We start from the raw sequence: 26,489 nt of genomic DNA on the forward strand, positions 1-26,489 counted from the left end.
CATGTGTGTATGTGTGTGTGTGTGTGTGTGTGTGTATGTGTGTGTGTGTGTTTAATGTAATTCATGTCATGTAACACTCCCAATTAAAACACAGTTAAATAAATAAATAAGACCTCTAAGTAAACACCAGTGGTTTCCCATAGATCTGAGAATAAAATCTACGCTCCCTTTCATGGCAAACAAGCTCATGGTAGATCTGGCTTTTGCCTCCTTCTCCAATTTAATTTCATATAGTTGTCTCTGCAGTGACTTCTTTCAGCCATCCTGACCTTATTCCTTTGTCTCATTCATGGCAAGCTTGTTAATCTGCATCCAGGCTTTGCACTCATTATTTTCTTGGTCAGGAAAACTTTTTCTGAGTCTTCATGTGGCTGGCACCAATCTCAGCTCAAGCTTCACCTACTAGAAGCACCTTCATTGACCAGCTTCTCTCCTCCTCTGACTCTCTCCTTTTTAAGTTCTTTGATCATTACCTGAACTTATTTGTAACTAATTTTTTTGTTTTCTGTCTTACCACTCCAGCATACTGTTTACAACATATAAGGCTCAGCCAGTATAAGAATAGTGGGAAGTTAAAGACAATAGCATAAACAAAAGACATACACACACAAATCAGCAGGGAACATGCGGGGAAACTATGAGCAGCTCGGTGTCACTAGGTAGCAGAGGGTCAGCAGAGAGTGGTGGTAGATGAGGCTGGTGATAAAGACAGAAATTAGCTCATAGAGGCCATACATGCCATGACCTTGGACTTTTGGGTTTAGAGCGGGGGAAACCAGCAGACTTAAGGTTAGACCTGTGCTTTTCAAGCATTTTTTAACCAAGACCCACCAGAAATATGTTCTATGTTATCTGTAAACTGAGACCTGTCCCCAGCTTCTAGAGGCTACCAAATTCCTTGGCTCATGGCACCTTCCTCCACTTCACCACCAGAAGTTGGTTGAGTCCTTCTCACATCTTACCTCTCTGACTAACTCTTCTGCCTTTCTTTGGCACTTCTAAGGACTCACATGATTGCATCAGGCCCACTCAGGTAATCCAGGATAAACTTCCCATCTCAAGGTTCTTAACTGTAATCACATCTCCAAAGTCCCTTTAGCATGTAAGGTAACATTCCCAGGTTCTGGGGATTAAGGCATGGACATCTTTAGGGAGTAAATAATTGAAACTTTCTGAGGCTCTCCAATATGTTCTGGCACATTTCTTGGTGTGGATGGAAATGAGGTGAACATCTGCATTGGCTGCTTCCCAGTGGCCTGACATCACAGAACTTTCCAGCCTACTTTATGAAATTTTGGGCTACCTTTAATAGAATTTAGACTATTTGCTAATTACCAGTAGACCCACTCTTTAGGTTTGAATTTGGAACAGATAAGAAATTACCAGCTTATGTTTTCTGAACCATTCAAGATAAAAACACTCAGTAAAATAAATTAATAAATAAACAAATAAGTAAATTGAGCTTCTATAGAGAAGCCAAACAACCCCCCTAGAACCCTCAGAATTCCTTTCATACTGCCAAAGAGCGCAATCTTTTACTAAGTTCCAGGAGGACTATGAGCCATTTTTTCAATCTACTGTTTTCCAAAGTCATGTGACTACATCAAAAATTCCCACAGTCAGACTACTCTGTATGACTGTGATGATGCAGCCGTGTTTGGAAGAAAAAAAAATTTTGTGAGGGACTGATGCTCACACAGGTTAAGAAACTCGCACATGGTCTCAAAGTATTTAAACCCAGTTCCAAAGGGTTCCAAAGCCCATTGCTATTGTCTGAATATTTATGCATCCTGCCGCCTCCAAGTTCATATGTTGAAATCCTAACTCACAAGGTGATGATATCAGGAGATGGAGACTTTGGGAGGTGATGAGGTCATGTGGGAGAAATTCTCAGGAATGGGATTAGTGCCCTTATAAAAGAGACATCAGAGAGTTCCCTTGCCCCTTCCACCATGTGAGGACACAGTGAGAAGGAGCCATCTATGAACTGGTAAGCAGACCCTTAACAGACACTGAATCTTCTGGTGTCTTGATCTTGGACTGTCCAGCCTCCAGAACTATGAGACATAAATTTCTGTTGTTTATAAGCCACCCAGTCTATAGTATTTTGTTCTAGCAGCCTGAACAGACTAAGACATTCAACCCTTTGCTGACCCCAAGAAACTTCACTGAGAGTGGGGTTGGGAGGTGACTAAGATTTTCCATTTACTGGTTTTAAAGGTAAAAAAAATTTTTTTAAATAACAAACAAAATCTAAACAAGATGGAGAAAAATAAAGTGGCTCTTCTGAATGATTTTTGTTCTGGTATTTTCTGAACGTATTTAACATGAGTGAATTTGTCTTCTTTTACAAGGAAGAATACAGAGTTGTATTCCAGAGTTGACTCTTCATGGCACATATTGTTAGAGGATACCCATTGGCACTTATTTTTATAATCATGTGCCTGTTGATTAAAGCAAAAATAGGTAAGATATTTCTGTAAGCTACTCTGTGGAAGGATTTGTGGTTTAAATTCTCAATTACAGACGAACTACACATTTATGGTAAATGTTCTGATAGATGGTCTTTTGTAGTCAATCTTCTGTCATTTAAGTGGATAACTAATGTCTGTAACTAATATGTACTTTGTTTAATTTATACTAATGATTAATGTAAGAGTCCAATCATTTCATTTCCTCTTAAGAAGTGGCTAAGGAACCCAGCTAGGCATCATGAATGAATGTTTTATATTGCAGTACATTTTAACAGATGGATATTCATGGGTAAATTCAGCTATGCTAAAATAATAATGGCTGGCATTTTCTTTGATTTTTTTATTGAGAATATGTTTTTGGCTTTCTGACCCATTCAGATCAAAAAAGCAGGGAACAAACATAGAAGTAAGGTAAGAGAGAAGGAGAGAGACTCCATTTTATTTCTGAAAACAAAAATGAGAACTTTTTATTTAAAATGAATTTTCAGTATTTCCTTGAGTTGACTTAAATAACTTCTTTACCAAATCCTGTTTATGGTAGTTGATTCAAGCAATCTTACAATTGCCCAAAACAGACTTTCAGTGGAGGCTTTCTATTCCATCTGAATATTCAAGTGAATCTATAATTCTGAGGTTCGTTCATCGACAGTTACTTGGTACCACCAGCAACTGTTAATTTCTGAATAGTTGTTACTGATACAAAAGCTTCTGGAGAGTAGCAAATGATTTCTCTTTTAAATAAGGGTTTAATGTGGCATCTGGCATATAGTAAATAATATGGAGAACTCTTATAAATAGAGGAATACATTCATGTAATTTCATATTAGCTCTATCAGGTAATGGTACACCCACCCCAGGGTCTTACATCTTTAAAGAATACCAAAATATGGCATGTAGGAGAATTTTCACTCCTGATGCAAATGACAAACATACCAGAGCCGTTGAATATTTTCTCTTTGTTATAATATTGCTTATTATACATACTTTATACCACTAACATAGCAAGAGAAGGAATTATTCCTAAATATGCCCCTAAAGTTTGCAATAGAGTTGTCTTTTAAAACCATCTCTTTTTTCTTGGTACAAGTATGGAAGTATTATAAATTATAAATGGTGATGGAAACAAATGTGATTTATTCTGGAAATCCCTCTTTAGTATCTGATGAGTAATTCACATATAAGAGAGGCTGGTTTTTCCTGGAACTATGTTCCTGAATGTTCTTCCAACCCTACTTTCTCACCACGTTCCTATTTATAGTTCTGATTATAGTAGTAGTGTTTTGAAAAGGATGCACATTTTAATTCAAATATGTTTAGACTTTAATATGGTTGCCTTCCATGATCCAGTGGGATTAATTTTGCCCTGCTTTGGGGAATTGCACAAACCCTCCATCTTGAGATGGGTTCTTATTGCCAACTGAGTGTTGCATTTGTATCTTATTGCAGATGTGTGCAAGAGAGGAGATGTGGCTGTGAAGCCTTCCCGGGTAATTTCACTTGGATCGAGTGTCAATATTTCATGCTCTCTGAAGCCCAAACAAGGCTGCTTGCACTATTCCAGTTTTAACAGGTTAATCCTCTACAAATTCAACAGGAGAATCAGTTATCACCATGGTCACACCCTCAGCTCTCAAGTCACAGGTCTTCCCCTTGGTACAACTTTGTTCGTCTGCAAACTGGCCTGTCTCAATAGTGATGAGATTCGAGTATGTGGAGCAGAGATCTCCGTTGGTGGTGAGCATTTCTTTCTGAATTCCTAAAAATCAGTGATCTATTAGTATATGTCATTTGTTAACCAGAAACCCAAGTACAGGACAGTGTTCTTTCCCACCACATGGAAGTATTTTATCTTGATAGCAACATGGGCACCTCAATGTGAGAAGTCCCTAAATCAATAGAATTGGGGTGTTATTTGGAAAGTCTCTCTCTCTCTCTCTCTCTCGCTCTCTCTCTCTCTCTCTCTCTCTCATCATTAAGACCATTTATCTGTTGTCCTTGGACTCCAATGACAGGTAAACAGATCTCCGCAATTGGATCTTCTTGTCTTCTTGACTTATGCGAATTTGTTCAAAGCCACAACCTCTTAAAAAGAAGTAGGAGATGCCTTTTTAGACTTCTGCACCCAAGATGACTACACAAGGCTGAGCACCTCTCCTCCTCCCTAACTTAATACACAAAAAAATAGTTCTTCAATCCACCCTCATCTCTGACCACTGGTTATCATACTTAGAAGAAGTTAAAAGAAAATATTGGTCATAGTTATTATCTTTTCCTGGGTTCCCTAGAAAACTGCCTGATGCAAAACTGGCTTGCTCATTCTTTATGAGAGGAGTGGAGTTGTAGAGTTCCAGGGAGGCAAGAGAGAGGGAGTGAGTCAGGAAAGGGGCAAAAGCAAATACAGGGTGGGAACATTACTGAGCTGGCCACAGCTTCAGCTTCAACAGAAAATACTGCTGAATGTTTGTTCAGGGACATCCCCTGAAAGAGCTTAATGGAAATACAATGATGGGGGAAAGAAAGAAGAATTTAACCATCTCCCATTGGTCCAAGTCCACCCCACAGGCATCAACTCCCCTACTCTGTTGGCTTGCACTGCTCATCCCTCCAGGAAGCTGCTGGGGGTAAGAACAAGAGGTCAGAGTTGGCATCTGCAGCATGAGCCACAGTGTGAGCACGGGCTGGGCCAGGAGCATACCTGCCTGCATGTTGCAGCCTGCAGCCCACAGCTTTCCAGGTCCAACCAGGCAATCCAGTGAGCATGCATGGCTCTGAGTGATTCCATGGCACCCTGTGCCTCAGTGGTTCCAGGGAGGCTCTGTGGTGGCAGGCAAGAGGCGTGAGGTGACTAGGAAGAATTGTTGCAGCAGGCTGGCTGACCAAGCTGCAAGGACATGGTCTCTGTCATACAGGCAGTGATATGGAGCTCCATGAGACTCTTTCCAGGAAAGATGGAAACCTCTTCCCTGTGACCTATTAGGATATGGTTGGTGCCAGGCAATTTTCCTGGAGGGCCACCAGGAGCATTGAGCAGAAGACCAAGCAAATGGCCATGGAAATCATTGGTGGGGAGGAGGCATTAACTAGGTCCAGTACTCCTCTTCCAGCTCAGGGCCTCCTGTTCATACCTCTTATGGGTCATGTACTCTCAGTTTTGACAGTCTGTGGTGTAGTAGAAATGCATGGTCTTTGAATCCCAGCCCTGCTATGAGCATATACTCTTAGACACCTTAAATTCTCTGAGCCTCAATTTCTCCATCTGTGTTATAAGTATAGTAACATCAACCTCATAAGATGGTTGTAATGATTAGAGGACACCCTGTATGCAAAGTGCTAGGCATGCAGGAGGCATTTAGGTGTTAAGCTCTGGGGTTGCAGTTTCCTCCAGCTGTACTCTTTGCTTCAGCATGCATCTTGCTGGGTAGTGAGGCATGATTCCCTTAAAAGAAAACACAAGCATTAGTTATAGACAAAATTAAATTTTTTCTCAAAAACGCCACTGGTTTCTACCTCCCTTGCACTAAGAACACCTGGATATTTTACCCAAGTAATTCACCATCTTGCCCCACCAATATTACCTATTTGTATTAGACATTCTAATCCCTGTGATACCAGCTCCAGGTGTCCACAGTGCTACTGGCATCTTTTTTCTCTTTAGTAGACCAGCAACAGCCTTGTCATTCAGTACCCCTGCAGATGTACTTAGCAATTTCATCTCATTAGAGTGCTACAACATCTTTTCATTTCTTTTACTTTTCCATCCAGTGTGTATAGATGCATTTGTGACAATTTGCAGCACCAAAAGATCTAGAAAAACGATGAAGAGCATGTGCCATGGTTGAGCTCAGTGGGGTGATGCTGCCGGAATGAAGCTCGTGCACCATGCTCAAGTGGTAACCACACAAAGAGCTGTTCTTTGAGCAAGTTTAGCACCTTTGAGATGAAGGACTGACTGGAAGCGACACCCTTTTCTGAGTATAGCTAGTCATTCCAAGAAAAGACACAATGAATTTTGGTTTCATCCAGTGTAGTAAGCTCAATGCTATCTAGTGAGGGAGAAAGCAGCCCATTTTCTTTTTTGTCATAACTGGCAGTCCATAGTGCCATTGCATATCCTGAGAGGGTCTGTCATAAAGTTGGATGGTTTTTCAAAAGTGGAAGTAGGCAAGCAGTCTTTGCTTTTTTCTTCCTGGCCCCTTTTCATGCTTGGGCTGCTCTGCTGCCCAGAGCTCAGCCAAATTGTATAGAAACTAAGCAAGGAGTATGCTAACTTAACCTCCTAGGATTGATCCACAAACAATTTGGAAAATCAAGGCAATACATGAAAGACAATGGATTCTTACTTGGCCATTTTCAATATATGCTTTGGCTGTTGATATTTCTGAAAGCGATTTTTCTAAGAGTTTGTATTTCCCATAACAAGTAAGGCTTTTAAAAACAAGAACAACCATAATACAACAGGGTCATAAGTCCTTTAAGTTTCAGAGACTTTGATGTCTATTCTTTCCTTGGCATCAGCTATTGTATATTTGTATTAAGGAGTATTATGCCTGGTTTCTCCTGAGACAGATGGTCTCTGCCAAAACCTAGTCCTAGGCTGAAAGACACCTTGATATTATGATCTAGTGAACTCACCTTGAAAAAGTTAACTTGAGTTGTGGGTGAAAGCTGTGGTTTTTAAAATGAGAGTTTCTGCAAACCTTTTGGAGTAAGGATGAAGGTTAAACTAACTTTTTCATTACATAAAAGTGCCAGTTACTTTATATGTAATTTACTCATGAAAAGACTCTAAAGAGGTTTAGAGTAAAGATGGTGAATAGAACACATATACTTACTTTCATTCCCGCACAAATAAAGCAATAAAGAAAGTTTTCAAGTGGCACAGCCCCTCAAGGATAAAAAGCATCAGAGGAGAAACATATCAACAAAATTTGGGAAGCTAGTGGGGAAAAGTCAAGTTGCAATCTGATTTAATGCAGAAGCCCCCTCCCCAGAAAGACTCACAAATTTGTTTCACCATGTGCTTCTGGGGGTGAGGGTAAAGTGAAGCTAAAAATGGGAGATTTGATTGAAATCCCATTTAAAAAACAGAGTCTCAGATCCCTTCCCAGTTCCATGGAGCCAGTCACTGCTCCACCACTTGGATGTAAAACTGGAGGCTTGGAATCAGAGCGTCATTTTTCAAGGAGACCAGCTCAGCTGAGGTTGGTGGTGCCATACTGAAAAAAAAAAAGAGTGATTGAAGGAACATTTACATACAGCTTTCTTCAAGCCCAACAGATTAGAAAATCCTTTTCTAGGAAATCTCATCAGGCCAAAAGAAAATATCTAAACATGTTGACAACAGGGGTTCCCCTCAAAACCTCACCATTGTCAGCAGACAGAATGAAACCCAGAGTCAGCAAATGCCCACCAACTGACACACATACAGAACCCTAATCTATAATTTAGTGCCCCACTCCCATATACAAGTAAAAATACAAGGACCTGAGGAAAATTTCTAACATGAATTATAAACAACAAAACAAACATACAGTAGAAAGCATATAAGCAAAAGAGAGGAAATAGAGCATATTCAGGGAGAAGTGTTAAAAAACAAGAACTATCTTTGATACCCTTCGAGAATTAAGAGAAAATATTGTGTACAAAACAAAATTATGATGCTATAAAGAGGAAATATTCAGAGAATAGAAAACATGCCTGTATTAGTCCATTTTGTGTTGCTGTAACAGAATACCTGAGACTGGGTAATTTATAAAGAAAAATGAAATTCATTGCTTACAGTTTCTGAGGCTGGGAAGTCCAAAGTCCATCTGGTGGTGGTGACAGTGACCCAGGGGTCTCACATTGCAAGAAGGTGGAAGCAGAGAGAGCAGAGAGAGAGAAAGACAGACTCTCCTCTTCTATTAAAGCCCTCAGATCCACTACCATGACCACCATTTTTAAATCATTCACTACTGCATGGTCCTGCAATCTAATCACCTCTTCAAGGCTCCACCTTCCAATTGTCATAATAGGATTTCCCACTCTGTTAACAGTCACAGTAGGGGCTAAGTTTCTAATACATAAAACTTGGGGGACACAATTCAAGCTTCAGGGAGTTTTGGGGGGAAATAATTCAATCAACTACTATGCCTCCCACCCCCTAAAAAAGATAATTCGAAACAAAAAACTCAATAGCAGGGTAGAAATATAAATCAAGGTTGTTTTTTCCTGATAGTAGAGCAAAAAGATGAAGAATTAAAAATACAAAATATAAAATTAGAGGAAGGAACAGACTATGAAAAATAAGGACCTTTAGGAAGAAAAAAACAGAGAGGAGAGAATCATCAGAGGAATAATTCAAGAGTTTCCTAAACTGAAGGACAAGAGTTTCCTGAATGTCTGACCTCTTTGACAGTCCAGAGGATGAATGAAAATAGACCCTCAATAAGCACATGTTTGTGAAAATTCGGAATAGTGAGAATGAAGAGGAGATTTGACAGTATACATGGTCCAACAATCAGAATGGCTTCAGGCTTCTCAGCAGCAACCTGGGATGTAGTAGACAACAGAGCATTGCCTTCAGAATCCAGAATGAAAAATTTTTTCAACTTTGAATTATACTTGAAATGCAAATCAAAACCACACTGAGATACCATCTAACCCCAGTTAGGATGGCTAAAATCTAAAAGACTCTGAACGATAAATGCTGGCGAGGTTGCGGAGAAAAAGGAACTCTCATACATTGTTGGTGGGACTGCAAAATGGTGCAGCCTCTGTGGAAAATGGTATGGAGCTTCCTCAAACAATTGCAGATAGATCTACCATACGACCCAGCCATCCCACTGTTGGGAATATACCCAGAGGAATGGAAATCATCAAGTCGAAGGTACACCTGTTCCCCAATGTTCATCGCAGCACTCTTTACAATAGCCAAGAGTTGGAACCAGCCCAAATGCCATCATCAGATGAGTGGATACAGAAAATGTGGTACATCTACACAATGGAATACTACTCAGCTATAAAAACGAATGAAATACTGCCATTTGCAACAACATGGATGGACCTCGAGAGAATTATATTAAGTGAAACAAGTCAGGCACAGAAAGAGAAATACCACATGTTCTCACTTATTGGTGGGAGCTAAAAATTAATATATAAATTCACACACACACACACACACACACACACACACACAAAATCGGGTGGGGGGGAGAAGATATAACAACCACAATTACTTGAAGTTGATATGACAAGCAAACAGAAAGGACATTGTTGGGGGGGAGGGGGGAGGGAGAAGGGAGGGAGGTTTTGGTGATGGGGAGCAATAATCAGCCACAATGTATATCGACAAAATAAAATTTAAAAAAATAAATAAATTTCAAAAAAAATAAATTTCAAAAAAAAAAAAAAAACTTTGAATTATACTTAGCCAAGGTATCAGTCAACTGCGAGGGTAGAATAAAGATTTTAAATCATGTTCAAAATATTTTCCTCCCATGCACCCTTCCCCAGGGAACTACTGGAGAATATGGTCCTCCAACACAAGTAATTAAATCAAGAAGGAAGAAGACTTTGGATCTAAGAACAGAAGACCCAACACAGGAAGGAGGAGTAGGAATTTACCCAATGCTGAGGATGAGCACCCTCAGAGTGACAACTGTGTACCAGGCGTGCAGGCCCCCTGTCATATTGGAAAGTTCACCAGCCTCCAAGAGAGAGGTCCTCAAGCAGATGAAATAGACACAAATCTCAATGCATCTGAACATGTTGAATAATGATTCAGATGATTGACTTGAGAGTGTGGAGGTATATTAATAGTAAGAAAACAAAACAAATGGAAAAAGATAATTACTAATTTCAAGATAAACAAAGTTGTGCACAAAGTGAAGATTTAACATAATGTTCTATATGGCTCAATCAGGAGTAGTGTGTGTATACATATGTATACATTGGGGCTGGGCTGGTTAGCTCAGTTGGTTGGAGTGCAATGTGGTAATACCAAGGTCAAGGGTTCGGATCCCTATACTGGCCAGCTGCCAAAAAACAAACAAGCAAAAAACCCCAAAAAACCCCACAAAAAAACCCACATATGTATACAGTGTATGTGTAAACATGTATAAATAAAACATATAAGTGTATATAAAAACACGTACACATATATGTTTATATATACACTTTATACATGTATATATATGTGCATATTTATACACACACATACACAAGAGTCTATTATTTTAGGAAAAAGAAGAGTTTATTATTCTATTAAAACTATAGGAGCTACATATTGTCATACCGTCTTATAGACTAAACTGAAGCTCTGAGAGGTTAACTTGTCCAAGGTCACACAGTGGCATTACTGTGCCTATATCTATGGTGAGTGCTAAGGACAAAAAAGATGTTTATTCATCAATTACAGCTTTTTTTTTTTTTTTGGTACAGACAGTATCTGGGGCTGCAGAGATCCTTGTTTTATCTCACCCAAAGGAAATATCTATCTAAACCATCTCGGTATTAGGGTAAAATGGGATGCCTGAATAACAGAGAGTTTTCTCTTACCTTCATGAAGTCTGAGAAACTCCCAGCTTGGGTTCTATCTTTGATGATAAAATGGGTTTATTTAAAAACACACACCTTACAGTAGAAGAGACCATGCTTGCCGTGTGCACCTCTGCATATCCACAGCCAGCACTGTGCCTGGCCCGTGGAAGGTGTTCGTTGTCCACATACATAAAGGATCAATTTATAAATGTTCATAAATACTCCAAATGATGCTCTGCAGGAATTAGATTTGGGTGGTACAGCCCAGGAGGACATGACTACAAATGGATATAAGTGTCTTGGTAGCAAATTTCAGGTGAATGGAGAAAAAGAGTCTCTAATTTTTAAAGGTTTCTAACATTTGAATGGGAATCACTCTAAAAAAGTTATCATCACCAGGGGTAATGGAGCTAGCACTGTGTGTTCATCTGTCAGGAAAAGTGGTAGAATATGGGGAGAACGACTTGCACTTGAGTCAGCCGCACCTGGGCTGGGGTCCAGATTCTGCCACTTCATAATTTTGTAATCTCGGGCAAGATACTTCACCTCTCTAAATCTTAGTTTTCTCTCCAATGAAATGAGGATAATGATGGCACCTGCCTCATGGGTGCTATGATGTCTAATTGAGAAAAACTGCAGGTAAGCACATAGGGCTTGACATATATTGAGTGTTTGGGCCACATTCACCATTATTACTAATGTTATTAAAAGAAATCGATGCCTTGGAGGCAAATTTGAACTTGACAGAATCTAAAACGGCTTCCCGCTTATCTGGGTTTGGGGGAAGTGGGAATGGTATTGTCATGTTGTTGGCAGATAATAACAATGTGATTGAAATATCACCTATGAGATATTTCAAATATAAGGTCTTACTCTTTCTTTTCAAAGTTGTTCCAGAGCAGCCTCGAAACTTGTCTTGCGTACAGAAGGGAGAACGGGGGACCGTGGCCTGCATCTGGGACAGAGGACGAGAAACCCACCTATATACTAATTATATATTACAGTGAGTGAGAGCTGTATTTTTGCAACTGTTTTGTAGGTCTTCTCTTAGATGATTTAGAAATATCTAACAGTTTTATTTTTACTAGACCGAAGACACAATAGATACCTCTAGACAACAATATACTTAAAAAAAAAAAAATTCTTGTGTTCATCAGTTAAATCTAGAAAAGAGGCCTTATATCTGGATCTGAGTTCTAACTCAGTGTTCTCTTCAGGGCATCTGCGGCCCACACTGTGGGTGTTCTTCCCTGCTCTGGTAGGGTTAAGCTGGCTGCATAAAATCTCTTTCCTCTTTTGCAGTCACAGACTCTTGGTGTCATGATACATAAATAGACCTTTCCTTGTGGTAGTTTTCCATTAGCTTGGAGGAATTCCTTTTTAATGCACTGTTGGCTGACCTGAGAATCCACAAAACAGGGGCTTGGGGATACTGTTCCTTGGAGTAGATTCCAAAATCCCTCAAAGATCCAGCTGATTTGCACTATTCCTGAGTGAGCAGGAGATGCGGAAAGGAGGTGAGACCCAGGATTCTGGTCTGGTCACCACTGTACTGGAAGCTGACGTTTTGTGCAGAGAATGCCAGGGTATCCATGAATCCTTTGGATAATGGTTTGGATCTCCCTGGGGAGCCAAGATGACAGCCTGGGTTTTGGGAATTCCAGCAGTATATGCATGATTACTTATCTATAGGAACATGAAAAAAAAATCAAAAAAAGGGGATGAGGGGAAGTATGGCCCTATTTATGACCATAGAATATTAATATTCCCATAATATATCCCCTAGTGATAAGATTGACCTTAAAAACTGTCTAGAATTTTAAATATTTGAACATTTTGTTCTTTTTCACTAAGAAGAGAAAATCACACAGAAAGTATCTTGCTAAACACAATTGTCTTTTGTTTATAGGTTAAATGGGCCAAAAAATTTAACTTGGCAGAAACAATGCAATGATCATTATTGTGACCATTTAGACCTTGGAATCAACCTAACCCCCGAATCATCTGAATCCAGTTTCACGGTCAAGATTACTGCCACCAATAGTCTTGGAAGTTCTTCTTCTTTCCCATCCACGTTCACATTCTTGGACATAGGTACATTTTACTTCACTTTTTCTAGGTGTCATTCATTGGCACATGAAAATTATTTTAAAAATCATTCAAATCTTCTGTGGATGGTGGTTTCAAGAGGGACAGAGGTTGACAGAAGGTGGGCAACAGGTGTAGGCAAAAGGTAGAAGTTACTTTGATGCAAGTAAAAGGGCACATGATCCTAGAGCTATACGAAGATGGCTGTATGAAATGAGATGCTCAGCATTATTTTCTCTGTTGGAGAAACAGGCATTCCTGGCTTCAAATCCCATGAAAACACCAGCTGTCTGTGTGATACCACCTGACTGAGGAGAGGGTCATGTTCAGCCCTTCTTGGTGGAGGTGTCCTTTTACCTCTGCAGCTGCTCTCACTGCTCTGAGATAGGCTACATGTGGACCTGCTGGGCTAGACAGCCAGGTGCTAAATAAAATGAATCTCACTCTGAGAATTCTTACCTCCACCCCTCTCATCAGCTTGGGAGCTGGAGTGAGCCAGTCCCAGCATATTTCTAAGCAAATATAATTGGCCCAATTGAATGGGAGGCCAATCTCAGGCGTCCCAAGTTCTGTCTGTCCCCGCTGGGATTGGGCTCCTGGCGGGCCTGAAGGTCCACCATGACTCAGTGTGTTTCTCTTTTCTCTTCCCACAACACTTCTTTGCATACATGCTGCCAACTGTGAGTCTGATCGTAGGCATTTACTATATCCTTTCCTACCGCACTTCTCCCCAACCTACTTTCTGTCTCTTTACACAGACCATTCATCTCTCAGCCACTGTCTTTCCCAATTTTTTCTTCTTTTCCTCTCTTCCTTTGTCCCTTTGCTATGAATTTTTCTACAAACATTTCTTTTTTTCCTGATATGATCACCACTAGCCACCTCTGGCTTCCCAATCGCTGAAACTCCCGGGCTTGGCACATTGGTTTTCTGTAAATCATTGAAATAAGCAGAGTTGACACGTTGCTAATGTTGGTAGTAGTTATTTGGTAAAAATGAGGTTAAATTAAGGGGAATTATTTGAATGATTTAGAAATGAATCCAACTTTTGTCTTTCTTTGGTCAAGCTGAGAACTTCTCTCTTGTATTTTACCAAATTTGGTGGTCACACATCTTAGAAATGAGTTTTGTTCAACTCTTTATAGCTCACGTCAGTGCATATGGTAATATCCGATCATAGATCCTGAACCACATTTTTTCTTTGTCCTGGTCACTAGTGAAGCCTCTTCCTCCATGGGACATCAGAATCAAATTTCTAAATGCTTCTGTGAGCAGATGTATCCTTCAGTGGAGAGATGAGGAACTGGTGCTGCTTAACCGACTCAGATATCGGCCCAGCAACAGCAGGTCCTGGACTATGGTAATGGTCTTTAGAGTGAAGGGGAAAAAAACATTAAGGGGTTCTTAGTATTGCTGCACAGACCTTTGTCTTTTTGTACCAGCAAAATATGGAGTTTTTAAGAATATTTAGCCCGAAAGTACACACTTAAGTTCAATCAGAAAGTCATGTACACCTCTATTTATTAAGAAATATCTTGAATTTTGGTCACCGATTCTGAAATTTTTTAAGCCACAGGCTTTTGTAAACCAATATTAATTTTCTGCAATTTATTTCTAGAAAAAGATTCATTTCTTCTTGTTATTCTATCCCATTGCCCCATTATTACTTTTTAGCATTTTTTAACATATTGGAAAGAAAGATATTAGAGAATTCCCATAGAGGGTAATACGAAACTGAATATTCCACAGAAAAGGTCTACAATTTTATATAATATTAGACATTACATTTTTTACAATAAAAAGTATAGAATTATGATTTCTTCCAGGATTTTTGTAAAATACAGTGGCTTGTAATAATAACAAAAGATCAGATCTACATGTACTTGATACTCAAGAGAGGTATAACTAAAGTTTTCTTTTGGAAGCCAATTCTATGCCTGTGCTAAAATGTTCATCACATTCTAACTGCAGCCAAATAAAAAATAATCTCTAGTGTTGAAACTTCTCCAGGCCTTTTTAAAATTGATAGTTTTCAGCCTTTACTCATGCTTCAGCTGGCTTCAGAATCCCTCTGGAAACCTGTACAGATGGGTTCTGAGTCCCAGGAGATTGTTTTTGTTTTTTAATGAGAAGCTATTATTTCAGATTAATATCATGGGTATTCAGTAACCTAGTCTTTAATATTTCTTCTCAATGAATGGTAGATCTAAAAAATTAAAGGGTCATCTGGTCTGTTTTTTTCCTTTTATGTTAAAATTCTTTAAATTAATTTAGTATTAATAGGCACTTTTTAAAAATCTTGTCTGATTCAAGGTTAATGTTACAAATGCCAAAGGAAGACATGATTTGCTGGATCTGAAACCATTTACAGAATATGAATTTCAGATTTCCTCTAAGTTACATCTTTATAAAGGAAGTTGGAGTGATTGGAGTCAACCATCAAGAACACAAACACCAGAACAAGGTATGTGTCCAAAAAGAAAAGAAAAGAAAAGAAAAGAAAAGAAAAGAAAAGAAAGAAAAGAGAGGGAGGAATAAAAGGAGGAAGAAAGGAAGATGTAATGATTTCCTTGCAATAGAATCTAAAGTACTACTACTGAATCAAAAAGTATGATTGCATAAATTAACAAGTTAATTTTGACCTTAAGTACTGAAACTGCCCAGGGAGATATGTTTATATTGATAGGAAATTTTTGAAATGAGGTAATTCTTACTCTTGTTTGTCACTAGTCATGTTGGTTACAAACTCATGTCTCAGTCATGTTTGGTTACAACTCTTATCCCTATTTCTCGTACTATCTCAGTGTCTTAGTTCATTTTCTGTTGCTATAACTGAATACCACAGATTGAGTAGATTATAAAGAGTAGAGGTTTGTTTAGCTTATGGTTCTGGAGGCTGGGAAGTCTGAGACCACGGTGCCGACATCTGGTTAGGATGCTCCCAGTGCATCATGACATGGGGGGAGGCATCAAGTGGCAAGACAGAGCAAGCGTGTCTGTCAACTCGGGTCTCTCTTCCTTTCCTTATAAAGTCATCAGTTCCCTCATGGCCCCACCCTGATAACCTTATCTAATATTAATTATCTCCTAAAGGCCCCACTCCCAATCAACATATGAATTTGGGGATTAAGTTTCCAACACACAAAATGTGGGGGACACATTCAAAGCATAGCACTCAGTAAATCTCTTATTCCACAAAGCTATAACCAGTAATTAATCTCATTCCTATACAGCTAAACCTTGATACATTTCATCTTTTGACTCTATGAAAATTAATAAGGCTTTATAAACCATACCAAAGCCTTGAAAGAAAGTAGACTCTGGAGATATAATATTTTAACATAAAACTTTACATCCAGCAATCCTTTCTCCAAATATCACAGCATTGCACCCCCTCAAGTCTTGGGCATTCACTGCACAGCTGAGCACCACCTGACTGCCCAGAGCTATGAAAAGGAAATCAAATACATATTTCAGCTTGATGAACTTTTCCTATTTGGTAATTATTGGAAAAGCAATTTTATTGAAATATAAACAAATATTTTATTGAAGCAAAAACGCTTCTATAAACTTTATGGCCAGTGTTGGCAAATCTTTGGAGACACAAGAAATAGCCATCTGACTATTAGTTTTTTTAAAAGCACTCAGTGACATAGTATAGAACTTTTCATAATTTATGTAAATTTTGTTCAGAAGAAAAATTTTTGGCATATAATCCATTGCTTATTATCTGGAATTTTATAGTATTAATGTGCAAAAATCAAAATGCTTATTTGTGAAACTTTCACATATGTATGCATGTAATCGATCCTCATGATTCAGTTGCATTCATTTTCTATGTATTACTATCATTTTTGGTAACTGATGACACTTAGCAATGATATACCAATGACATGCAGGACCTAAAGGGCCTATTACCAGAATATTATACCTAATATATAATTTGTAGAATAATCTTATATTCTTCCTTCTTGTATTAACTGCATTTATCTATTTTTTAAAAATTATGTTTATCTAAAAAATGATAATTTATTACCTATTATTTTATGATAAAATTTCTTAATGTTGAGCCCTTTGCTCTCTGCCTATCATTTTATAACCCAGAGCTTACTCTTATTATCCTTTTATTATACCTAGTCAAAAATGTGTTTTTTAATGCCTCATGGATTAGATATTGTTTATATATAGTACAGATACAGTTTTTAAAAATCATCCCTATTTTATGTCCAAGTCCAAGGTAGTAAATAGGCTGAGAAATATTTAAGTTGTATCACATGAGGCTAAACTATAAACTAGGGAAATTCTGGGCTTGAGAAGTCATTCTTAAATTTGATAATGACCTGTTTAGAGATGTGTGAAAATGTTTTTCTTCTCTTCCTTTCTTTTTTTTTTTTTAAGTGTTTAGCTGTTGAATTAAAACTCCTTAAAGGCAGGGCAGTAACTTCCTTATATCCTACAGAATCAACCACCATCACAACAATGAGTACAGCAACTCACTATGGTTATGAACCTGTGGATGGTTATGAATTGAACCCAGGAAGCGAGCTGATTCAGAGTAATCGCAGGGCTTCATAAAGAGAGAAACCTCTTTGCTATATACTCCACGTTTACCACGCTCAGTTGGCTTCCTTTCAATGTCTGAATCTCCCTTTTCTGTGTTTGATCTTTTGTGGGTTGTCATAGGGTCTCTTTTCTCTTACTCTACGCTGCCTGGTTCTCACCCCTCACCACTGTTTCTGTCATCAGTTTCTTTATGAAACGCCAACTGATGTAAACCTAAAAGGTGTGAATTTTTTTTTAATACTTCTTCCTTTTACCCCTTTAAGTGTGTACTCATATGTAACTTGGCATTTTAAAAAATTACTAGTAAGCTTTTTTTTAGGTACTCTCTAAAACTGTGAATGATTTTGTGATAGAGCTCTTTGCAGCCTTGGCCTCTCAGCACTGGGAGGAACATGCCATCTCTTAGTGGATTGGGCGCAACTATTTATATTATTTCAGCAGTGTGTGAAAGCATTCTTTACTCCATATGGACCTTTCCTATGTCATTAAATTTAATTCCTGTCACGGTCCTCTAGGAGAAACACTTTTTAAATGACCACCAAATAAGGGTTAGGAGGAAAGAAACCACTTTCTTGTGTTTAGGAGGACCGTTCCGAAATCAGTATCCACAAAGGCAGGCCTGATACTGGGAAGTGAGCAACAATATTCTTCTCCTTCTCTACTTCTAGTAAGAAAACATTCTTGAATTTGAGCTTCAGGGTGTCCAGACATGCCTGAGAATATGCCCGGATTTTCACCACTTTGAATATCCAGGAGGAGACTGCAAAATAAAGATGAATGAGACTTTCTTTAGAGCTGTCTTATCAGTATGCGTTTCTGTCTGTTCATACACTAATTTTTAAAGTCTTATTTACATGTTTTGGTCATGCTCAGCTCTATTATGGACAATTAATGAAGGAGGCATTGCATGTTCATACTTGGGCCAGAGCAATGAAGGAGGAGCCTCCCCAGTCATGGTGATGGCATGGGAGAGAGGGAGAGACGCCCAACAGGGGAGAAAATGCAAGGCTACCAACTGCAGCCACCCCTCCCACGTGGAGAAGATACAAAATCCATCATTCATTTGTATCTGTAGAATTCTGCTAAGATAAGTGTGAACAATTAAATACTAGAGGTTATTTTACCATCTCAGATTATAAGCATTTCATAACAGTCTAGCTTGGGGGTTGGCAAACATTCTCTCTAAAGGTCCAGATAGTAAATATTTTCAGTTTTGCAGACCATACAATCTCTGTCACAGCTACTGAAATTTGCTCTTGTAATGTGTAAGTAGTCATTGATAATACATAAATAAACAGGCAAAGTTGTATTCCAATAAAACTTTATTTATAGACACTGAAATCTGAATTTTATATAATTTTCACATCACTAAAAACGATTCTTTTTTAAAATTTGTTTTCAACCATTTAAAAACGTAACAACCATATTAGTTCACAAGCCGTACAAAGATAGGCAGCAGGCTGGATTTGGCCCATGGGCCATAGTTTGCTGGCCCCTAAACTAGCCAAACTTGAAAAGGTCATACTTGTGTCTTTTTGCCTAAGGCTTGAGGAAATGAGAATGAATGGTTCTTTACCCTTCTAAAGATATTTACATGCAAACATTTTCATTAGAGGAAAATGTTATGCTTGAGATCCAGTAACAGTCCCTGTCCCTTTTCTCCTTCTTTTGGTCTCTTCTAATCTCCTCTGATCCCAACCCCTTCAAATACCATCACATTGAGGGTCAGTACATAGCATGGAGGAAGGCCACCAGAATTCCCTTTGGACTTTGGATTTCATCTTGGCATCTCCTCTTTTGGGAATCTTTCCCCAACCTTCCAAGGTAGACTGTAAGCACTTGAATCAGAGGTTTTGACTGGTTATTGTTGATTTCCCAGTGCCTAGCATAGCTCAGAGTGCTGTCCTTGATTTTAGTATGGATTAAACATCCCTGCTTCCATGAAGAAACAAGCTCTTCACAAGTGAGGTTGACAGGGAACGTGAGGTGAGAGAATGAAGACAGTGACAATTCACAGCTCTTTTCAGGAAGCTCTTGAAGGGGAGCAGAGATGTGGGGCAGTAACCGGAGCAGGATGTGGTATCAAGAAATTTGTTCTTTGGTTTCGTTTTTAGGATCAGAGATAATATAGTAGATTTGTGAAAGGATGATAAGGGACCAGCAGAGAGGGAGAAATTAATGAGGCAGGGAAGGTGGGGATAATGGTCAGAGAGGTCCTTGATAAAGCAAGAGGGGACGGGATCCAGAACTCTAGTTAAGGGATGGACTGTGGTGGAATTAGGAATGCTTCATCCATTGTGACACCAGCAGTGCTGTGTCAGGGAACTGATGGGGAAGTATGAAAGTTTTCATGGTGGAAAGATGAGGGAATTCCTGTGTTATTGCTTTCTTTTGCTCAGTGAAGTCTGAGGCAAAGTCGTCCATTGAGAGAAACAGACCATTGGAAGTGGGCACGTGGAGGGACTGACAGTACCAGCCGCTGGAAGGAACGCCCGGGTGGACATGAGCCACCAAGAACAGTGACAGGAAGAGGGTGGAAAGAGAGAGTGAACCAAGTGCTAAAAGTCACCAGTCAAGGAGGGGGGAGACAGAGGAGTCTGGGTAGGACCTTCACATGAGGAATAGCAAATGATACCATCTCAAGGCCTGAGCCTACCTCTAAAAACTTGGTTTACTCGAGTAGCTATTCATAAAACCTGTTTGAATTGAGCCGTTTGCAACTGTATTTTAGATAAATGTATCACAGACCAAAGAGTGGACATCAAGGAACCAAGGTAGTGAATGGCGTGTCTCTATCTTGCCCCACTCCGAGCATGGCTTAGATCAGGACAGGGAGAAAAGCTTGCGTGTGCTTCATGTAGTCCACTGCCTCTCAGGATATGCCTTTTCCATATTCCCACTGCTCTTGGAGATCGCTACACTTCTCCCCACTGCCTGCTAAAATCCCCATGGACGGATTGTTTCCACCCTGCAATTCACCTGCTCTTGTCCAGGCCCCTGAACTTGCCTCGGCTTTAAACATGGAAGCTTATCTCAGAAGCAACACATGGCTTGGTTCTGATTCACTCACCATGAATACTATTTCTTAGATTCCTAGAAACTCGGGATCTTAGAGCTGAAAGAACTCTTGGGGTCATTTAGGTCATTTAGGCCAATCTCCTGCTTAATTTAGAATGTTCTCTTTTTTCATCAAAAAAAAAAAGTGGCTTCCTCCTCTTTAACCCTACATTTTCCCCCTTCACATAGGAGGTAGTTTCATTTCAGGAGAGCTGACTTCTATGTCTCATATTTGTATTCTTAGTCATTTGTACCCACTTGTTTTGAAATCACTTGAACACACTGACCTTTGACTTTTTTTTTCTCGCCTGTCTATAGTAGTTTTTTCTGTCTTTTATTAGATAACACGGAGGGTAGAACTTTAAGTGGTTTTGTGACAGTTGAATGTCAAAGATTGTCTTCACTATTAGCTCTTATGTTGTTTTAAGCAGCTGTGATTTGACACCACTGGTCATGAGATTTTACACTTTGAAACTCATACAGATTCAGCTAATGGTTTCTCTCCTATAGAGGCGAACACTGCAGGTGGGAACCATTAAAATTTCAGTTTCAGGGCTGGCCCGTGGCGCACTCAGGAGAGTGCGGCGCTTGGGAGAGAGTGCAGCAGCGCTCCTGCCGCGGGTCCGGATCCTATATAGGAATGGCCGGTGCGCTCACTGGCTGAGCGCGGTGCAGGCAACACCACGCCAAGGGTTGCGATCACCTCACCGGTCACCAAAAAAGACAAAAAAAAATTTCAGTTTCGCTTGCAATTTATCTTGTGAAGAGAGTACGATTCTAGAATTTGATTCTGAGCTCTGTAATAATCTGTTAGGTTGAGGATCTTTAATGAAGCCATGAGCATTCCCTTCTAATATTTTACCAATATGTAATTAACTGAACACATGTACTACTATGGAACAAGTCAACTGGCTTTGACACTGAGTACACCCAAATTTCCAAATCCTGATTATGTAGTCATTGTCTGGATTACCTAGTTTGAAGAGTGTTCAGGTCTTTGCTTAACATAGTGACCTGTAATGGGAAGAGCAGGGTCTTTGGAGACAGCAAGTCCTGGGCTCAGCTGTCAGCTCTGCCATCTAACAGCTTTTGTAAATCATTTAACCTTTGCCAGACTCCTTGTCCTCAGCTATAAAGCAGGTGTCATCGGATGCACCCACTGTGTTCTGTGAGGATTACATGAGATAGTGTATGTAAATTGACCAAACATTACCTAGCACTTATTAGGTGGTTAGTAAATGTCAGATCCCCTTTCCTTCAGTCACCTGTGCTTGATTCCTGGGTCACTCTTCATAATCCTGAAGCCCTGAGAGCATTTTCAGAATGTCTGTGTAAGCATTGCTTCCCTCTGTGTCCTTGCTACAAGTGTAAATCTACTGCCGCTGGAAAGAGAGGGGGAAGGGAAGGCTTTAGAAAAGAAAAGAAGTGCATGTGTAGAAAAAACAAAAAGAGAAGAGGAAACAACGAAGGAGGAGACCAGAACAGGAAAGGGGGCTGGAAGCATTGTAGAGAAATCTTAAGCCTTCTCAGAGCCAGGATGGTGGGCTGTGGGGTAAAACAGACCTGTGCTCAAAGCCGGCCTTCTCTATAGGTTAGTTCTGGGACACGAACAAGTTCTTCAGCCTGTCAGTGCTTCAGTGTTTGAATGAAGAAAACACAACAACTAAATTTGCTGAGTGCTTATCGCGTGTCAGCACTCTTTATTTAGAGTCTCACGGTGGCCCCATGTGATAGAATTATTATCCTTATCTGGCAAAGGAGGAGACTGACTGAAGGACATGGCTAATATTTGTGCAAGATCTCAGAGCCAGGCTTTGCCCATAGACGGCCTGGCTCTGGAGCTCACACTTTAAGCTCAGCACCAGCTATGTCACAGGTGTGAGGAGGCTGTGAGATGTGACTGCCAGTGGGCCCAAGTGACCTGCCCTGCATGTGCTGGTTCACGGGCTCCTTTCCTTTCTCCACTCCCTGGACGCTGTCTTCTGTTAAACTAGTGGTGGGAATTAAGTTTCTAGAAATTTCCATCTGATTACATGGAACTTTCTACTCCAGAAGGAATCCCAATGCAGCCTCACCTCAAATATGTTCTAAGTTTCACTGTTATGGAAGTTAGGTCAGTACAGCTGAAGGCTGTTTTGGGGAGTTGTTTGCATTGATTCCATTCTAGCTGTAAATCAAAACAAATCTAAGTGACTTGATAGTAAGGGAAATAAAACCACACACACACACACACACACACACACACACACACACACACACACAGAGGAGTGGATTATTCAGTCTCTCTTCAAGTATGTTTGGTTGACTTTCTCAAATTAAATTAGGCCATATTTGACAGTGGCCTTATAGATTGGTGGTTATCTCTTCTATCACTTTAGCCTGTGTTTTGGCATCGAATAGATAATATGGCCTGATTTTTTAATTTGTTCATTCATTATCTAACAATTATGGGGAGCCTGTTGGATTCTAGGCCCTGTGCTAGGTACGGGGAATATTCAGATAAATGATAAATGAGAGAGCACGAGTTCCTATCTACTAGACAACGAGGAATCATAAGGAATATTAAGATAAATAAGATAGGACTTCCCTTCAAGTAGATCAATGTGTAGTGATCAAAAGCCGAATAATTTTATTACAACATGATAAGTTCAGGAATCTTCATGAATACAAGATTTGTCATTTGCATTTGTGTTCTGTATTTCTACAAGACCAAAAAATGTTTTTCCTTATGATTCATGTCTTCACTTCTCTGTTAAGAATTCTTTCTGCATTCTAATCAAAAAGAAATAACCACACATACTTTCTTTGAGTTATTTTACTAATACATGTTTTAAGAGTGAGTTAGGAAATGAATTTCCTCCTCATCATGTTTTTTGAATTTGTTTTTAAAGTAGCCTCATTTTTTCTGACTGTTTGGCCAATGATGTACATGTTCCTTGTTAAGCAAAAAAGAAGAAAAAAAAATAGAAAATACTGGGCAAACAAAAAAAAAATTGAAATTATTTTCTAATTCCACTCTCCCAGAATCATTTATTGAATGACAATTGACTTGTAAAGGTTTTCTATTATGTAAATATTTATGAGAATATGTTTTTCCCCTTTAAAACAGAACCTACTGGGATGTTGGATGTCTGGTACAGGAGACAGCACATCGACTACAATAGGCAACGGATTTCTGTTTTCTGGAAGGCAAGTTTTAAGTATTAAAGCTCAAGGGAATTATATATTTGAATGATGAGTTTCAAGGCAGAAAAAGACCTATTTGCACAGTGGCTTTGATATGAGGCGTCAGTGGCTTTGTTGGGCTTATTTTTTCACACATATTCATGATACATGATGCAATGTCATTTACCTTTGGCACATAAGGGTGAGAACTCTGGCTGAGTTCCTACCTCCATGCAATCACACCCTTTCTTCATCCCACTTCCTACTGGATCAAGATCCTTTTCCATCCCCACTATTTCCACCCTCTGACCCCAACTCCACCATTTCTTCTGACTCTGTCTCCCGTCTGTCGACTCCCTATCACTCCTGCATAAATACGCCCCGCAGTGATCATGCCATCTTACTCAGTCACTCTTTGGGAAACAAAAGATGAGAAAACTGTAGATGTGGATATTTACGAATATATTTTCTAAATCATTGAAAAGGGAGATGGTAGAAAGAAATACAAATAGGGGGTAGAAAATAATACAAATGGAAATAGAAAGGAGCCCTTCCTTAGGAATGGTAGTAAAACAATAGTAAATTAAACAACCCTCCAGGAAACAATGAAGCTGAGCATTATTATAGAATGTGGAAGTTTCACAAAGTGCTGAAAGCTGACACTCCCATTTCATTTAATCCTCACAAATACCCTGTGAGGTAGGTACTAGTACCTCCGCTTAACAAATAAACCAAGCATCAGAGAGCAGAAGCTCTTGCCCAGCTACTAAGTGCAGAGCTGAGACTGAAACCTCATCCAGAACTCTTTCTGTCACATCATGAATGATCTTTGTTGAAAGAAAATACTATTTGAATTGAGCTACTGAGTGGCATGCTCACAAGAAGACATTCTCGGGTGAACTGTGCTTCTCTTTATTTCTCCAAATTCACATCCTTTTCACCACACCTCTTCCAGGTAAGTGTAAATAAACAGTTTTGGAATTATGAACCTGATGAGAACAAAACTCGAAGAGTCAGAGTAATGACTATAAAGTCCTTGATGGGGTTAGTGTGATAGATTTTGATAATCGCAGTCTTCAATTTCAAGAAATGATCTCTTTCTCCCTCTTCCCCCCCCCCCCACCTCTCACACATGTGTCTCGTATAAAAGGAGACCACTCTAAATAGCTTGGAGAATCATGATCAAGTTCTTCACTTTGCAACTCACACTGCAGCTCAAAAATTATTTTAAAATAAGGCTATTTTTAAAGGCTAGATGATTCTCAAAGCAAGACATTTAGACCAGCCATAATTTGTGAATATTATGAAAGAACCCCACTTAGTTTTTGACTGTTGGTTTTCATTTTCACAACCAACTGGTTAAAACAAACATTCCTCCTCCCATAAAGATTCCTCCTCCAAAAATGTCCTCAGCAGGGATCTAAAAAGATGTGCTATGTTAATCCTCTTTCACTCCTTTCCACTCAAGGGTTTCTGTCAGTAGAATGAGGGTAATGATACTGGTATCTGCAAAACTCACAAGACCATTGTGGGGATCAGTAAATGAGAGGACACAAATGTAAAAAATCACAAGGGTCACCAGGGTAAAATTCAATGGTATTATACATCACGAGATCCTAATAGTGAAAGCAACATGCCCAGTGCCATGTCTGTGTGCTTCTCACCATAACAAAGAAAGTTGATACCAGACATCATTATGGTACTCCAAAACCAGTATCAAAGTGAAGTCAAAATAAATATTTGTTGGCAACAGGTAACACTTAGTAAATGTGCATATGCAAATTCTTCTCTGCTGCTCATTTTCATCTTATTCCTGTTTTCAAAAAGCTTAGGTTCTAAAATGAGGTCTTGGGATTCAGAGGGACTTCAGTGCTTTTCTAGTCTACCTTTCCTCTGCTTATAAATATTGCTCTTACTCCTGACCTTTTGGGACAGGGAGAAACCCAGTTTGTAGTCCCACATGCATGGTTGCTCATCTCTTATCACTGGAAAATCTTTCCTTTCATGTGCTCAGAATTTTGGGCCCAAGATGGATGTTTTAACTGGAACTAGCTTATATAAGAAACCAAAAAGGTAAATACTAAAAGCTTCTACAACTTGACAGTAGATGGTTGTCATCCCAGGGCAACTTCAAAATTTTCAGTGATTCTCCAGCCCAAGAGGCTCCCCAAGGAAAGTTGGATCCAGTCCTAAATTTTGCAGGGTGGCTACAGGATTAAGGTTACTTTGCATAAAACCCTGAGCTTCTTCAATGGCTCCAAACAAGCCATTCACCTGGGGCTGGGGATAAAAACACTGGCCAGAGTTACTGAGATGAGCAGCCTTGCTTTTGGACCACAGAACCCCAGAGTCACAAACCTCTAGAGTCAAAGGAATTAAACTAGCATGTAGAACCATCCCTTGTTTTACAAATGTGGAAACTGAGGATTACAGAGGTGAAGTGATTTCCAATGAGATAACGTGGCACTGCTGCTGGGGGACTTTCCTGGGTGGGAATCACTGCCCCTTCTATCTAAACCACTGCTCTCCCACTCCTCCAACTGGGGGTTCTTCACGGCACCCTAAGGCAGCTTGGGAATTCGAGGAGGTGGTGCCATGACACAAGGGATTCATCTACTGTAA

The 26,489-nt window shown here is 39.5% G+C and overlaps 1 protein-coding gene across 2 annotated transcripts in view; it reads left to right on the forward strand.

Annotated features, from left to right (window-relative positions):
• The first annotated feature begins 2,390 nt into the window (after nucleotides 1–2,390).
• IL12RB2 (interleukin 12 receptor subunit beta 2) overlaps nucleotides 2,391–26,489 on the forward strand; it is a 73,970-nt gene continuing 49,871 nt past the window's right edge. For both annotated transcript variants that reach the window (XM_063106232.1, XM_063106233.1), the window contains exons 1-7: nucleotides 2,391–2,466; nucleotides 3,921–4,208; nucleotides 11,883–11,997; nucleotides 12,904–13,088; nucleotides 14,300–14,442; nucleotides 15,396–15,546; nucleotides 23,812–23,891. In XM_063106232.1, the coding sequence (XP_062962302.1) occupies nucleotides 2,391–2,466; nucleotides 3,921–4,208; nucleotides 11,883–11,997; nucleotides 12,904–13,088; nucleotides 14,300–14,442; nucleotides 15,396–15,546; nucleotides 23,812–23,891 (1,038 nt within the window). The remainder of the gene's footprint in view (nucleotides 2,467–3,920; nucleotides 4,209–11,882; nucleotides 11,998–12,903; nucleotides 13,089–14,299; nucleotides 14,443–15,395; nucleotides 15,547–23,811; nucleotides 23,892–26,489) is intronic.

This window comes from Cynocephalus volans, chromosome 8 (genome assembly GCF_027409185.1).
Source record: "Cynocephalus volans isolate mCynVol1 chromosome 8, mCynVol1.pri, whole genome shotgun sequence".
NCBI classification, from domain to species: domain Eukaryota; kingdom Metazoa; phylum Chordata; class Mammalia; order Dermoptera; family Cynocephalidae; genus Cynocephalus; species Cynocephalus volans.